A 16083-nucleotide genomic window follows, 5' to 3' on the forward strand; every position below is an offset into this window, starting at 1 on the left:
GATTTGAAAAGTTCAATAAAAGCACAAGCAATATTTAAAGTGCACAAAATAGAGAATTGTTAATCAATGAACTTTTTAAACGATTTGATCGTTGTCTAGTGATTGGTGAACAGCATCTGAAATCTTGCAAAATTTGGTTGTAATATTATTTGTGTGTATTTATTTTGTGTTATATTAGGTTATAGTATTATTTATTCAAAAACATGAGAATGTGTTCTTTTGTTTTTCTCCAATGACGAGTCGATTCTGAGAGTATTATGAATTGATATATTGTAATGTTCTAAATTCAGCATCTAGTTGTCTTTTAATTTAAGTACCGTTTTATCTGCCCTTTTAAGAACCGTTTTATCTGCCCTTTTAAGAACCGTTTTATCTCCCCTTTTAAGGACCGTTTTATCTGCCCTTTTAAGAACCGTTTTATCTCCCATTTTAAGAACCGTTTTATCTCCCCTTTTAAGTACCGTTTTGTCTGCCCTTTTAAGTACCGTTTTATCTGCCCTTTTAAGAACCGTTTTATCTCCCCTTTTAAGTACCGTTTTATCTGCCCTTTTAAGTACGTTTTATCTCCCCTTTTAAGTACCGTTTTATCTCCCCTTTTAAGTACCGTTTTATCTCCCCTTTTAAGCACCGTTTTATCTCACCTTTTAAGTACATTTTTATCCGCCCTTTTAAGTACTGTTTTATCTACCCTTTTAAGTTCCGTTATATCACCCCTTTTAAGTTCCGTTTTATCACCCCTTTTAAATACCGTTTTATCTGCCCTTTTAAGTACCGTTTTATCTCCTCTTTGTAGTAGCGTTTTATCTCCCTTTTAAGTACCGTTTTATCTGCCCTTTTAAGAACCGTTTTATCTCCCCTTTTAAGTACCGTTTTATCTGCCCTTTTAAGTACGTTTTATCTCCCCTTTTAAGTACCGTTTTATCTCCCCTTTTAAGTACCGTTTTATCTCCCCTTTTAAGCACCGTTTTATCTCACCTTTTAAGTACATTTTTATCCGCCCTTTTAAGTACCGTTTTATCACCCCTTTTAAAGTACCGTTTTATCTCCCCTTTTAAGTACCGTTTTATCTTCCCTTTGTAGTACCGTTTTATCTCCCCTTTGTAGTACCGTTTTATCTCCCCTTTTAAGAACCGTTTTATCTCCCCTTTTAAAGTACCGTTTTATCTCCCCTTTTAAGTACCGTTTTATCTTCCCTTTGTAGTACCGTTTTATCTCCCCTTTGTAGTACCGTTTTATCTCCCCTTTTAAGAACCGTTTTATCTCTTCTTTTCAGATTCCCTTTATCTCCTCTCTTCAGTTCCGTAAATTTATAAAATGAAAGAGCGGAAGTGACGACAGTGATTATCCGCGTCGTTATAAAAGCTCTCATTTAGACTCCGACGTTACGTTACGTTACGAAAATTCAGTTGAACTAAAGGTCAGATTTCCATTCTTAATGTACTGATAGCTTTCTTAAAGCAAATATTTTGATGACTTAATTCCTTATAAAAACAATAACTAACGGAACGTGATTTTAAAATTAAATTATTAACCTCTAAGTATAAAATTATTACTCCAAGAGAGAGTACAAAATCTTTCTGAATGATTGCAATTTCTAATTGACTTGATATGTTTTTTATTATAGAAATGTCTTAGAGGATTAGTTTATTAATGGATATATGGTAAATAAAAAATATGACATCTCTAATTTTACTATGAATTTATTTAATAGAACTACTAGTACCTACGGAAGCTCAATTACGACAGGTTTGAATTTCGAAAAATACTTCAATATGCTTGCTGATGATGCTCAAATTATTCTTCTCCTATGTCTTCGTGCCGTCAGTTCGACTAATAAGGCATTAAATTGTACTCTAATGAGGAGATTACTAGTTGAAAGATGAATACACAATACCTTGACCATTGGGAATAGGCAATTTGTTAGTTTCCTCGACAATACAATATGTTTTCTTCAGTTCATACCATCTCCTTTACTTCATTTCGTTTAGTGAGAAGCGATCTGGAACGAGGATTAAAAGTTCAAATAGTCCATTTCTATTATCATTAGTGATTCTTATTTCAATAATTCCAAATTAAAAAATAATAGAATAAACAAGTAACTTTCACAAACTTCATTTTGAGTTGAAGTGCGATGTCTGATAGCCGCAGAGTTTTGTTTCATATTTTGATATTTTCGATATCAATATCATGCACGTGTACATACGAAAGTTATTGGAGGCCATTTGACTACACTGGACCTGTTACATTAAATTATTATAGATTAATACCAACTTCTGGTTTAGGCCGATGTGCAAGAACTTGTTCATCTCTCTACAACTCGGATCAGATTTATTATCAAGGAGGGGATTGTTATTGTTTAGCACCGGTTTATGAAGAATCCAGCCTGGTTTCTGGAACGGTTACGACCAATAGAGAATTTTGGACGATTCGTCAAGGTTTGTTGAATTATTTCATGTCGATTTTCATGGTCCGTTTTGATTCTCATGGTGATGGAAAATGTCATTCCAAGATCATTCTTAAAACTATTAACCGTATCCTCTTGAATCTTGTTCCAAAACCTCAATGAATAAGTAGGCCTGATATGGTGATTGTCACCTTCGAGCGAGTGAATGCTCAATCTACTGGACACTGTGACTAGCTCACTAGGACTGAGACTGGATTCGTCAATTAGACACATCTTGGGAGTCGCATAGCATAGGCTAAGTTGCAAAATCGTATTTTAAAAACATAAAGTCGAAAATGCAGCCACCGACATAATTTCAACACATAATGCTAACGAAATGTTAAATCCTGGCCACTAGATGCGACGAGCTAATATCGTAACCACAACCACGAGATGCTGATATCGTAACCTCGAGATGCTAATATCGTAACCACGAGATGCTAATATCGTAACCACGAGATGCTAATATCGTAACCACAAGTTCAAAAGTTGTGACTACGAGATACTATGTCGTAACCACGAGTTGCTAAGTCGTAACCACGAGTTGCTAAGTCGTAACCACGAGATGCCATGTGATGCTAGGTCGTGATGTTAATTTGTGGCCACGAGATGCAAAGTAGTTGTCACGAGATACAATGTCCTAACCACGACATGATAAGTCGTAACTACGACATGAAATTCGCAACCACGTTATATTTTATTCTTCTCGTATTCCCTCCATACTAATATAATAATAAATGATAAAATAATATGATATATTTGACACGTGATATAATTAAGTAACTATTCTATCTTTTCAGATGTCAGCTATTGTACCGAGAGGGGATACACGATATTTTCAGACCAGAGATATTGTTTGAAATATTTTTCACGAAATGCAACTTGGTATCACGCTGAATCAACTTGTCGACAAGATGGTGGTCATTTAGTTTCACTTTATACTCAACAAGATTTAACTAATTTGAGATCACTGTATACAGGTAAGTAAATCAGATGCAGAAAAGAAACTGTGGTAAATAATTTTTGATTTACAATGTTCCTGTCTACTAGATTGTCGTTGTCTATACCAAATCAAAGCATTAATCTTTCCTTGAATATCTGTACCCACAAGACTGAAATAATTAATTTCCATGTTTTGTTGAGCAGCAATCGTAGAAGAGATTCGTCATTTTTGCAGAATTGTCATTAAACCACGATTTAAAATAATTATTGCAATTCTGTGAAATAATTCTGTGAACATATCCGGATCGGATAATGCCCAACTAAAAACAGGATGCAACAATTTGGTAATAGTTAAAATATAATCCCTGTCTCTCCTGCTGTCCAATGATAGACTAGTTGCAGTGCGTTCTTCAAACGCACTGCATTGTTTTGCAAATGACTATTTTTTTTTTTTTTTTTTTTTTTTTGTCTACTTCTGGTCACGCTCCCCAGCCAAAACTGCACATGTCACACATTGTTTGAAACTATTATTTCTTATACTTTGCGTGTCGCTACTGTTTAAATGTAAAATGACGCATTTTCTTCCAACCGGAAATGACGTATGACGATAACCATTCATTACGTATTTCGAATTTCTGCTCTAATTCTGCATCTATTTTGACCGTAACTTTTGTTTTGTTCATTACTTTAAACCAATGACTAAAAGATAGCACTTTATAAAATTTCAGATTTTGACTTTTGTCGCTGACTTTTTTTGTTTTAATTTTAGCGTTTTTTTCAACTTCTACAATTTTATTTCAATCGATCTAAAAATTTAACAGTAGATAAGCATTATGATTCCTGACAAAAAACTATTTTCAAAATTTCAATATCACTTCCGGTTTTGACGTCATTCGCCTCTCAACTTGAAATTTCAACTTCCGGAATTTTGTAGGTATTTGAAAAATTCTTTTTGAAATTAGTTAAAATTATCCCTATAACAATTTTGGAATGAAAAAATTTGAACCGGAAGTAACGTGTCAGACGCCATCTTGATGTGACCAATTTTTGTAAAAATCGATATTAGGCTTCAGGGGTAAATCTGATTTGTGTAATTTTGGTGTCTAAAGAATCTACAATCGATTGCTAACAAAACTTAGGAAGCCGATTTTTGAATTTTGGATTCGTATTTTTTTTATTTCCGGTTTTATGTTTTCAGTAATTGTCAAAAATATTAAGGCTCATATCTAGTGACTTTGACCTTTGGTGACCTTGTGACCTGAGCAAAAGTTGTTGCCCCTTACGAGATATATCCGATGATATCCTCACTTTTGTTGTGCATCGTTAACTTCCGGTTCTATAGCTATTAGAAAATCACGATTTTTAACTTTGAAGAGCTGTGTCACGTGACCTAATTAACATACGACAAAAATTCTTATATATTCTTTGAGTGCATAAAATCTACTTTTTGGTGATATATCACACTTGGTATTTTGATCAAGATTGCGCGTTTTAAGAATTGAAAATTTTGTACTGACTTCTATAGTAACTGTGCGTAAAATCACGGTGGCTATAATTTACCGACAGTCACCGTTGCCCTAAAAAAAGTTTAACTACGAATATCTCATGATCTAATGATTGTAAAGACTTGAAATTTTGAACATTATTTAACAATGTACACATCATCACAGACAAATTAAAATTTTTGAAGTGGGCGTGGCACATCCGGTGTGCATTTAACTTTACCTGAAATATTTGCAATTGTTATAACTCTCACAGTTTTCAATTGTCACCCTAGAAATTTTGCATGAAAATAGATCACTGCTTAGGACAATTTGTGATAAGATTACAGTTGTTTGCATTCTTTACTTTAAAAAAGGGAATAGGTTTAACAATTTTAAAAATTTTCATTTTTGATCTTTAGCATGAATGACCTTGACCTTTGCATGGTCAAAGGTCATTGGCTAAGGATGACCATTCTTACTTTGATCTTTGATGTCCGATATATACTTCCGGTTTTGCAGACGTCCAAAACAGCAATTTTCGAAACTTCAAAGGCTCATATTACTTTTATTTGACATTTGTTGACCTTTTGACCTGAACAAAAGTTGTTGCCCCTTACGAGATATATCCGATAATATCTTCACTTTTGTTGTGCATTGTTAACTTCCGGTTCTACAGCAATTTGAAAATCGCGATTTTTAACTTTGAAGAGCTCTGTCACGTGACCTAATTAACATATAACAAAATTTCTTATATATTCTTAGAGTGCATGATCTCTCCTTTTTGGCGATATATCACACTTGATATTTTGATCAAAATTGCGCGTTTTAAAAATTGAAAATTTTGTATTGACTTCTATAGTAACTGTGCGTAAAATCACGGTGTCTATAATTTACCGACAGTCACCGTTGCCCTAAAAAAAAGTTTAACTACGAATATCTCATGATCTAATGATTGTAAAGACTTGAAATTTTGAACATTATTTAACAATGTAGACATTATCACAGACAAATTAAAATTTTTGAAGTGGGCGTGGCACATCCTGTGTGCATTTACCTTTACCTGAAATATTTGAAATTGTCATAACTCGCAAAGTTTGTAATTGTCATCCTAGAAATTTTGCATGAAAGTAGATCACTGCTTAGGACAATTTGTGATAAGATTACAGTTGTTTGCATTCTTTACTTTAAAAAAGGGAACAGGTTTAACAATTTTAAAATTTTTTATTTTTGAACTTTAACGTAAATGACCTTGACCTTTGCATGGTCAAAGGTCATTGATCTAAGATGACCATTCTTACTTTGATTTTTGATGTGCAACATATACTTCCGGTTTTACAGACGTCCGAAAACAGCAATTTTCGAAACTTCAAAGGCTCATATTACTTTTATTTAACCTTTGTTGACGTTTTGACCTGAACAAAGGTTGTTGCCCTTTACGAGATATATCCGATAATATTTTCACTTTTGTCGAGCTCCGTTAACTTCCGGTTCTACAGCACATTGAAAATCGCGATTTTTAACTTTAAAAAAAGGTCTATCACGTGACCTAATTTATATAAGCGAAATTTATCTTTTGTCCTTATTACACGCAATCTATTCTTTCAAATGATATATAACACTTGGTATTTTGATTAAAATTGAATTTGAAAATTTTGTATTGACTTCTATAGTAACTTTGCGTAATTTTAACGGTTTCTATAATCCACCGACAGTCACCGTTGCCTTAAAAAAAACTACGAATATCTCATGATCTAATGATTGTAAACACTTGTAATTTTGAACATTATTTGACATTGTACACATTATTACAGACAACACAAAATTTTTGCAGTGGGCGTGGCAAATCCGGGTTACTTTTACCTTTACCATAAATAATCCAAATTGTTATAACTCGAAAAGTTTGCATTTTTCACCATCAAAATTTTACAAAAAATTAAAGCACCATTTGGGACAATATCTGATAGAGTTACATTTTGTTTAGGCCTTTTACTTTAAAAAAGAGAATAGGATTTACAATTTATAAAATTTTGATATTTTGACCATTTACATGCATAATCTTGGTCTTTAGAAGGTCAAAGGTTATTGATCTACGATGTCCATTCATACTTTTATCTTTGATGTCCGACATATATTTTCGCTTTTACAAACGTCCCAAAACAGCAATTTTCAGCACTTTTAAGGCTTATATTCTCTTTTATTTCACTTTTGTTGACCGCTTGGCCGAAACACAAATTATTGTACCTTTCCAAAAATATTTTCATTTTTGTTGTGCGAATTGAACTTTTAACTTTACAGCTATTTGAAAAGACTTTTTACTACCGAATGTTAACACCTTTTAGTACCGAATGGTATCAAATTTATGCGTCATTTCACTACCGAACGGTAAACGGTTTAAACGATTTTTTCTACTATTGAACGTTTACATGCTTTTCTTTCCGGTAAGAAATCCCATTGTCACTTTAAAATGCAACGTTTTATCGATGTATCAGGTTGGATGCGCACTGCTTCGGTACCGTTATAACGGTTCTAGTTTATATTTATATTGATATTGTAAAGTGAACTTCAGTTTATTAATGTCAGTAATTGAAGTAATCATTGTTTCATGAAATACATTTGGCTTTTAACTTTATCAAAAACAAAAACTGAAAGTGTGACCAAGAACAACTGAAAATACAATTTTGTATCCTCATTAAAAATGAAAATGTGAAGCGTAATTAGTGTCACACATATTGCTTGTAAACATTCCAGAAGGCTAGAAGTATTTTGATATTTAGATGCCGTCATCAGGAACATAATAAGATGATGTTGAACTTTAAAAATATGATATTGTTGTGTTTTTCTTCAGATGACACAATAGTATTTATTGGAGGCCACAGAACATTGGATGGTACTAAATTGGATTGGATAACTGGTGGAACTGTACACAAATCGTTTTGGGGTCGTGGTGAACCAAACAATTCCGGTCGTGGAGAACGGTGTGTAGTCGTACGAGAAAAAGGAGAATTAAATGATAGCTTATGCCGACTACGTCATCACTTTATTTGCCAAATATTAGAATTGTTCCGATTATCACTATAAATATCAATTGACACTTCGTAATTACTTCAGTGGCCGGCCAATTTTTGGATTGATTGTAATTGTTAAAATTAAATCAAAAAAAATATTGTAATTCATTTGTTATTCAAATAAAACCGCTAAAAAGTGGTGTAATAAATAGAATCATTACATATTTATCAACATTTCTTTGGCCAGTGACGGATATCCAATATGGCGGACTGGCCAGTAAAAGACAAAGCCTTGCACAGTTCACAGTAGGCGTATTGGGGGTGGGGCAGATTTTGGATGGAATTTGCACAGACTCGATCACATGGTGCCTTCAGGCCTGTGAATATCTCTAAAATTCCAATATAATGGTATTTTTATGCCAGACTGTGTTACTGGCCAGTCAATGACGATACCTCTACATGGCCAATTTTTGATAAATGGCAAATTTTTTTCGGTGGTCTCCTATGCAATTATGGATGGAATGTTTTGTGCCAGTTAGGTTCTGAGATGCGATTCTGGCATATTTAGGTGTAAGATAGGAAAAATCCTTTTTATTCCTATAATTTCTGAAATATGGCCAGTGACGGATATTCAATATGGCCGACTGGCTAGTCAAAGACGAAGCCCCTACATGACCAATTTTTGCACAGTCCACAGTAAGGGGGTGGGGCAGATTTTTTGATGGAATTGGCACAAACTCAATCACATGGTGTCTTCAGATCTGTGAATATCGCTAAAATTCCAACATAATGGTATTTTCATGCCTAACTGTGTTACTGGCCAGTCAATGACGAAGCCTCTACATGGCCAATTTTTTAAAAACGATCTACTTTGGAATTATGGATGAAATGTGCCAGTGATGTTCTGAGATGCCAATCTAACATATTTAAGTGTACAATGGGGACAAACGCTCTTTATTCCTATAATTTCTAAAATATGGCCAGTGACTGATATCCAATATGGCGGACTGAAAACTACAGTGTTATTAAGCATCAACACTCCTACGGTCGTGTTAATACTTAAAAACTATAGTTTTCAAGTAAAAAAAAAAGGGGTGCGCCAAATCCATATACTCATGTACTACTCAACCCTCGGCTTTTGCTTGAAAAATTATAGTTTTTTTAAGCATTAACACAACCTTCGGTCGTGTTAACACTTAAAACTATAATTTTCAAGCAAAAACCAAGGGTTGGTGCCCTAATACATATACTTCTTTGCTCAATAGATTTCTTCATTAAATTAACTCAGGAAAACAGGAAAAAACAGGAAAAAATTCGAAGGAAACGGTTTCTTCTATCATCTCTCATCCCAAAAGTAGCCAACTTTGTCTCGAACAACAAATCCCTTACGCTGCTGCACTTAAACATGATATTTTATACAGAAATAAAGACATAACATCCAGACATGAAGCAGACAGACAAATGATAATCGAACTTAAAAATATTTCAAATCCAACTTTCAAAGAGAGAATGCAAAGAGCATTAATGATTAAACTGTTAAAAACAAAGATGAAATTGGGCATGGGATTAGCGGATGAAATTCACAAAGAATTTTGAAAAACTAAAAACTTTTTAAAAATCAAAGTGTTTGATAAAGATGAAATATGGTCAGCAGATTTAATTAATATGCCTGTTGAAAGAGGATATAAATTTTGTTGACTCGTTATAGATTTGTACACAAGATATACCTGGGGTATTCCTCTCAAAAATAAAACAGGTTTATAAGTCAAACACACATTTAAAACAATAATGAAACAATCCGACAGACGACAGATATGGGTAGATAAAGGAAGTGAATTTTATAACAAAAATATGAAATCTCTAGGATTTGAAATTTACAGCACGCATAACTAGGGTAAGGCTGTAATTATTGAGAGATATAATAGAACTTATAAATTATTCAAAAAGTTCACGGAATTGAAATCCCAAAAATGACTTAAAATATTACCAGAGGTTGTAGATGAATACAATAACAAAATTCACTCATCTTTAGGTGTCACACCAACACAAGCCACAAATAATCCAAATATAAAGTCAATTAACGCACAACATAACTATGATAACAAATATACATACTTCAGATCAAAACGGAGTTCATCGCTCTGCTTTATACAAAGACTCTTTAAATAACTTTTATTTCTTCGATTCTTTTGGATTAGAACCAACTGAAGAGATAATGCAATTAGTGAAAGCAATCAAATTATCTACGTTTCAAATTCAATTACCAGGACAAAAGTTTTGTGGACAGCTTTCACTTTGGGTTTTATATCAGTTGAGTTTAGGAAAACAATTTGAAGAAATTATAATAAATTTAACTTAATAAAAATGGCGAATAAATTTGGATTGGGTTCTTTATATTTAGAAACTACAAAACCTAACACAACAGCGTGGATAAATAAAGCAAAACCTTATTTTGTGGAACAAATTGGAGACACACTTCAAGGTGATTTAGATATGAATAATTTTACCATAACTAATTTAAAGTTACCAGAAAATGATTATGATGCTGTTCACAAGAAATATTTAATGGATCAATTAAATTTAATTGAAGTAAATAAAGGCCATTTAAAAGAAAGAGTAAATGATGTGAACAAGAAGTAACAAATACAAGACAATCTAGTAGATTACATCAATTACAAACTTTAAGTTCATTAATATCTGATCTAGATGACAAGATTACAAAACAAAAAATAGATCTGATACAACTAATAGCCAATATTAATCCAGGTATAAGTGAAGATAGATTAACAAAATTAGAAACTATACTTATTGATAATAGTGAAATACAAAAACAAATAGTTGGTATTAAACAACAATTACTAAATCTAGTAGATAAAACTCAATTACAAACTTTAAGTTCATTAATATCTAAATTAGATGATAAGACAGCAAAGCAAAAAATAGATCTTAAACAACTAATAGATAATATTAAACCAGGTGTGAATTAAGATAAATTAGCCGCATTAGAAACTAAACTTAATGATAATAGTGAAATAGTAACTATTCAAAAACAATTACTCAATCTAGTAGATAAAACTCAGTTACAATCTTTGACTTCATTAATATCTAATTTAGATGATAAGATACCAAAACAAAAAATAGATCTTAAAGAAGTAATAGATAATATTAATCCAGGTATAAGTGAAGATAAATTAACTGAATTAGAAACCGAATTACAACAAGAACTAACAAATATTAAACAACAAATTCAACAACAGATAGAAAATATTGATGATAGTGAGTTTCAACAACAGATAACTACTAATAATAATGAAGTTTTAAAACAGGAAAAAAATATACCCACATTAGAAAACAAACTCAAGGAAAATAAAAAAATCATATTATTTCAATCTTCCATTTAAAAATATTGTTGGAAAACATGTTTCTATTACTAATAATATTGATAAAACAAAAGATTATGAATATAAAAAAATTGGATTTACAGCAACCGTTAAAGGATATTCTGTTCAAGATTTTATGTTCCTCCAAGGTATTTTTAATGAAGAAAATTCATCATATTTTATTTTCCGAGGAAAACTTTAAATTATAATTACTTTTCCTTGGCAGGTAAAAGTTGATTCAATATTCTTCACACAAAAATCAGAAACATCTAATCAATTTAAAGCTCATAAAGTTATTCAGTTTATCAATGGTAGAGAAAGTGTAGAAACCAAAGAATTGGAAATTAACGATGAAAACAGTAAGGTTTATTTGGATTGGGTAAATTTCATATGAAATTGGAGACAGAAACTCCACCATCAGTAAGTATTATTAGAAATCCAGAACCACAAAATAAAGGGGAAACAAGGAGTTATGACTTTTACGAACGAAAGACTTTGAATACGTAAAACTATATTTTGTTAATAATAGTTATTCATTCGAACATACCTCTTCAACTGATTTATTTACCTCAATTGATATTCATAAAAGTCAACAAGATAACAAATTTATAATATTTTCATCAATAATTGAAAGTGAAAAAGTTGGTGGTATATATACTTATACATGTATGATAATAATCAATATCAAAAAACGAAAAATTTCAGTTCATCTGAATAAGATTAATGATTCGAAAGAAGAAATATCTATAGTAACTGTAGAAGTTGCTATTTTTAAAACTATAGAAATTTATCATGGATCAGCGGTTGAGATGGATATTTTAGATAAAAATTATCCATCTTTTAAGTTATCAGAAATTCACTTAATTTAATGTCTTGAAAATGGAACTCGAAAGTAGACAACAATATATATGATAGACAAACAAAACGAGTTAAAAGTAAAACTAGAACAATATAATAAATGTAAGAAAAGATGGATTAGAGTTGATTCTGTTTTCAAAACACTGAGTGTAGTTCTAACAGTAGGAACAACACTTGCAACATCCGTAACTGGTGGATTAATGGTTCCAGTACTTATCCCAACTGTATTAGCCACAATTACTGCTATTCAAACTTCATCTTGTGGCTTGATTGCTATAGGTTATACATCAAAACAGAAATCTTATTATAAAAAGAAAACAGAAATCTTAAATGCCTATCTTAATAAATTATTTATATTTTTCGAAAGATCAAGAGAAGATAAGAACATAACCGTTGACGAATTGGAAAAATTCAATGAAATTTTAGATAAATTTGAGATGGAAATATCAACAATAAAAGTTTAAAAAAATACTTAAAAAAATAGATAATTAAAAAAGCATATATAAAATTATAAAAAAAACTAACGCATTGTCGTTGAAAAACACCCAGAGGAATTCTATCTTTACCTTTATCTAATCCATACACAGATGAAGATTTACAGAAAAAATGGAAAAGACAGAAAGAAATAACAAGCAATAATAATTATTTACAACATAATAATTTCACATGTTTCTATAAACATGAAACATCTAGTTTAGCGGCATGGGGTAATTCATCTAATCTACCAATGAATTTGAGAAAGATCACTGATATCAATATTGCAAATTACACCGAAGATAATTGGGAATCTTTAAGACAGGAATGGGAACCTTATGCTAAAAGAGATACCCTATGTCTTGGAGCTTGTTTGATAAAATATAACCAAGTCACGAAAGAAGTTGTAAACCAGAATATGTCCAATAATCTAACGACTCCCGCTTTATCTTTTAAGGGTTGGTATTATTTGTATCATTACGATAAAGAAATGGTTGAAGAAGAATGGTATGAAACTACTAGAATGGTTCCGAAACATACAGAAAAAGAAAATATAGAAATGTTTATTCGCATTCACACCCTTTTATAAGACATTTTATCAGACGATCTATTAAAGGAGGAAGAGTTTCGGCAAATAGAAAATTATTTGAGACGAACAAAATGGATGACATTTGTAATGTATTAAAGGAATTTGTTTCACAAAGTGAAACACCAAGTGATACAGAAAGTATTTCACCAAGTGATACACGAAGTGATACACCAAGTGAAACACGAAGTGATAACATTATTGATTTACTCAAAGAATACAGCGCAAAAAGAAGTTAATTGAAAACTTAAAAAAATAAACTGTAATAAACTAATGGCATTTGATGCTAACGGTTTGTACGCTTCAGCAATGTCAGATTTAGACAGTGAATATCCAAAAGCAGAAAGTGCTAGACCGTTTCTACCAGAAGGAGAAAAAGAATTTGTAAAACTCTTCAATAAACAAAAAATTAGACCTAGAACAACTATTTTAACAGTGTGGTTTGACTATCCCAAAAACATGTTCTTCCAACCGATACCAGCTAAAGATAAAATCACTTTCACGAATAAAGAAGGTAAACAGGAAACTGGCACTAAAATCAGGTTTAGAAATGGTTTCTGTTCAGAAGTTTTAACATCGGTTGATATTCAAGAAATAGTTAAAGCCGGTGGAAAAATACTCAGGATATTAGATGGTATAGTATACGAAGAAAATTTTAAAACTCCACCATATAGAGATTATATTTTAATTTTAAGAGATCTTAGAAATAAATATAAACGAGAAGGTAATATTGTGGGTAGTAATTGCATGAAATTGTTAGGTAATTAAGCCTTGTTTGGTAAATCTATTCAGAAGGATAGAATCACGAGTAATCATTTGTGGAATGAAGTAACTTTTCAAGCTAACTTCGACTCACATGTTAAAAACTATTAAAAAATAAATGATACTCAATATTTCGTTGAGATAGAAATTGAGGAAAAAGAGATTACTGCTGAAGATAGTAAATCTACACGACTAACACCTAGTCATTTGGGATCATTCGTTTTATCTCACAGTAAATAAATAATGAATAATTTCATTCATGTAATAAATGCATTTTATAAACATGAAATATACTATACCGATACTGATAGTTCATACCTTTCATCTAGAAATGGGATAAATTAAATCGAGCTGGGTTGGTATCTGAAAATGAATATTGTAAAGGCAAGAATGATTACGGTGATGGTGGAATCATATTTGGTTTATATTTAGCGCCAAAAATCAAATATAATATCATTCTAACTTCTGATGGTGTTTTAAAAGAAAAGAAAACGTTTAAGGGTTATTCTAATGATGATTAGACAAGTGTAGAAGATTATATTCGGTTGGCTAGTGGACATGATGTGTCGAATGAATTTAATAAAAAATGGGAAAAAAGTTTCACAAATGGAATGGTTATTCCAAAGGATGATGCTTTGATATACTGTCTATTTCTTTTTATAATATTATTCCAATCACCCATTTTTAAAGAAATGAAATTAACATATATCTGTCATAACTCTTTCACCCGCAGGTTTTCTAGTATTAACGAATATATTGCATAATTTTGCTTAAGAAAAACTTTTATGTCTGTTGGATTGAAAGATGGATTCTTTTCTTTTATATATGTATCTAAGATATCTTTTATTTCTATCTCATCGTTGTCTTCATTATATTTAAATATGTCTTGAACATCTTTCTTTGGTATATATTCTAAAGCTTTGAGGAATTGGTAATTTGATTGCTCTGGCGTTGTTGTGTAGATATATAATGAATCGAAATCTAAAAGTTTTGGTGTTGTCAACATGTTAAAGGACAAATAAGTCTTCCCAGAACCTGAGCTTCCACAAATACACATAAGCATTGGGTTACTAGGAAATATTTCTGAATGATTAAATTCTTTTTTTTTTTCTATTCTATATATTTGTTCCAAAAATCACTACTTCTCATTTATACTTTGAAAGAAAGATTCCCTCTCCAGAACGTTTGTTTTTAAAAACTATGGCATTCCCCCTATGTTTGACCTTCATTTCTCCAGTGTCGATTTTATCTATTAGATTACTTAATTCCTCTTTAACAGTTTTCTTGGTTTCTTCACTAAATCGATTCCAAATTCTTTAACTGTCCCTAATATATCTACTACTCCTGAACCTTGTGCTATCTTTTCCATTTCCATATTATGTCTACGTTGTTCACTTTTTTCAGCGTCAGCTGCTTTCTTGGCGTTGATGGCTTGTGTTATTTCAGCCGCCCCACCAGCAGTCGCAGCTGCTGCGGCCAGACCAGCAAATATCAAATGTAGGAAAGGTAAAAATCCACCTTCCTTTACACTCTTGTCAATTCTTTCCAAATCTAATAATCTCTAACTTTACAATGTTTTTATTTATCGATAATTTTTTTTAGATATTTTAATCCTTTTACCATTGTAAGTTATTGTAGTTGGTGATTCCGTTTCGATAGCTTCTATTATTCTTTTTACTAAAGTTTCTGGTTTCATTTTTAAGAGGGTATAATTTAAATGATTTTTCTATACGAATCATCCGTCTGTCGGATATTTTAATTAGATGTTTTGCTTCTTCCAATAATAAACAATAACCGGTTACATCTCCTTGTGTTTTTTCAATATAAATATTTATATTTATTAATTATATCTTCTTGATGAGCTGATAGATCAAAACAGAAGATTGGGTGATTAATTGCAAAATAATTCACACATATTTTTATAGTTTCTCTACAATTAATTATAATCCTTTGCGGTTGGATTAATTGTTAAAGGTTGGTTAGGATAACTATCATTGTTTCATCTTACTTGAACTTTACGGATTATAGGATCTCGAGTTTGGTTCATTGCTACTCTTAAGATATTATTGTTATTCGTTTGAGAATCCTGTAAGTTCTTGAAACCAACCATTAAATATCTTGCTGGTTTAATAGTATAGTGATTGGCCAT

At 31.5% G+C, this 16083-nt stretch overlaps 5 protein-coding genes across 5 annotated transcripts; 3 read left to right on the forward strand and 2 right to left on the reverse strand.

Moving 5' to 3' along the window:
• Window positions 1-304: 304 nt before the first annotated feature.
• Window positions 305-1027, reverse strand: LOTGIDRAFT_105675 (hypothetical protein; the record flags this gene model as incomplete). The annotated part of the gene is made up of 3 exons (XM_009059603.1): window positions 305-569; window positions 749-827; window positions 892-1027. Coding segments are annotated over 3 exons (480 nt in total), but the record flags the coding sequence as incomplete, so codon positions are not given.
• A 1104-nt stretch (window positions 1028-2131) lies between these two features.
• Window positions 2132-7947, forward strand: LOTGIDRAFT_153575 (hypothetical protein; the record flags this gene model as incomplete). The annotated part of the gene is made up of 3 exons (XM_009059604.1): window positions 2132-2435; window positions 3244-3423; window positions 7715-7947. 3 exons carry the CDS (start codon window positions 2132-2134, stop codon window positions 7945-7947), a joined length of 717 nt encoding a protein of 238 aa, XP_009057852.1.
• Window positions 7948-10238: 2291 nt separating this feature from the next.
• Window positions 10239-13175, forward strand: LOTGIDRAFT_153576 (hypothetical protein; the record flags this gene model as incomplete). Its single annotated transcript, XM_009059605.1, has 4 exons — window positions 10239-10510; window positions 10693-10850; window positions 10989-11150; window positions 12700-13175. 4 exons carry the CDS (start codon window positions 10239-10241, stop codon window positions 13173-13175), a joined length of 1068 nt encoding a protein of 355 aa, XP_009057853.1.
• A 270-nt stretch (window positions 13176-13445) lies between these two features.
• On the forward strand, window positions 13446-14174 carry LOTGIDRAFT_153577 (hypothetical protein; the record flags this gene model as incomplete). The annotated part of the gene is made up of 2 exons (XM_009059606.1): window positions 13446-13896; window positions 14080-14174. 2 exons carry the CDS (start codon window positions 13446-13448, stop codon window positions 14172-14174), a joined length of 546 nt encoding a protein of 181 aa, XP_009057854.1.
• A 1021-nt stretch (window positions 14175-15195) lies between these two features.
• On the reverse strand, window positions 15196-16083 carry LOTGIDRAFT_153578 (hypothetical protein; the record flags this gene model as incomplete). Its single annotated transcript, XM_009059607.1, has 2 exons — window positions 15196-15495; window positions 15943-16083. The coding sequence occupies 2 exons, from the start codon at window positions 16081-16083 to the stop codon at window positions 15196-15198; spliced, it is 441 nt and encodes a 146-aa protein (XP_009057855.1).

This window comes from Lottia gigantea (genome assembly GCF_000327385.1).
Source record: "Lottia gigantea unplaced genomic scaffold LOTGIsca_4, whole genome shotgun sequence".
Classification (NCBI taxonomy): domain Eukaryota; kingdom Metazoa; phylum Mollusca; class Gastropoda; family Lottiidae; genus Lottia; species Lottia gigantea.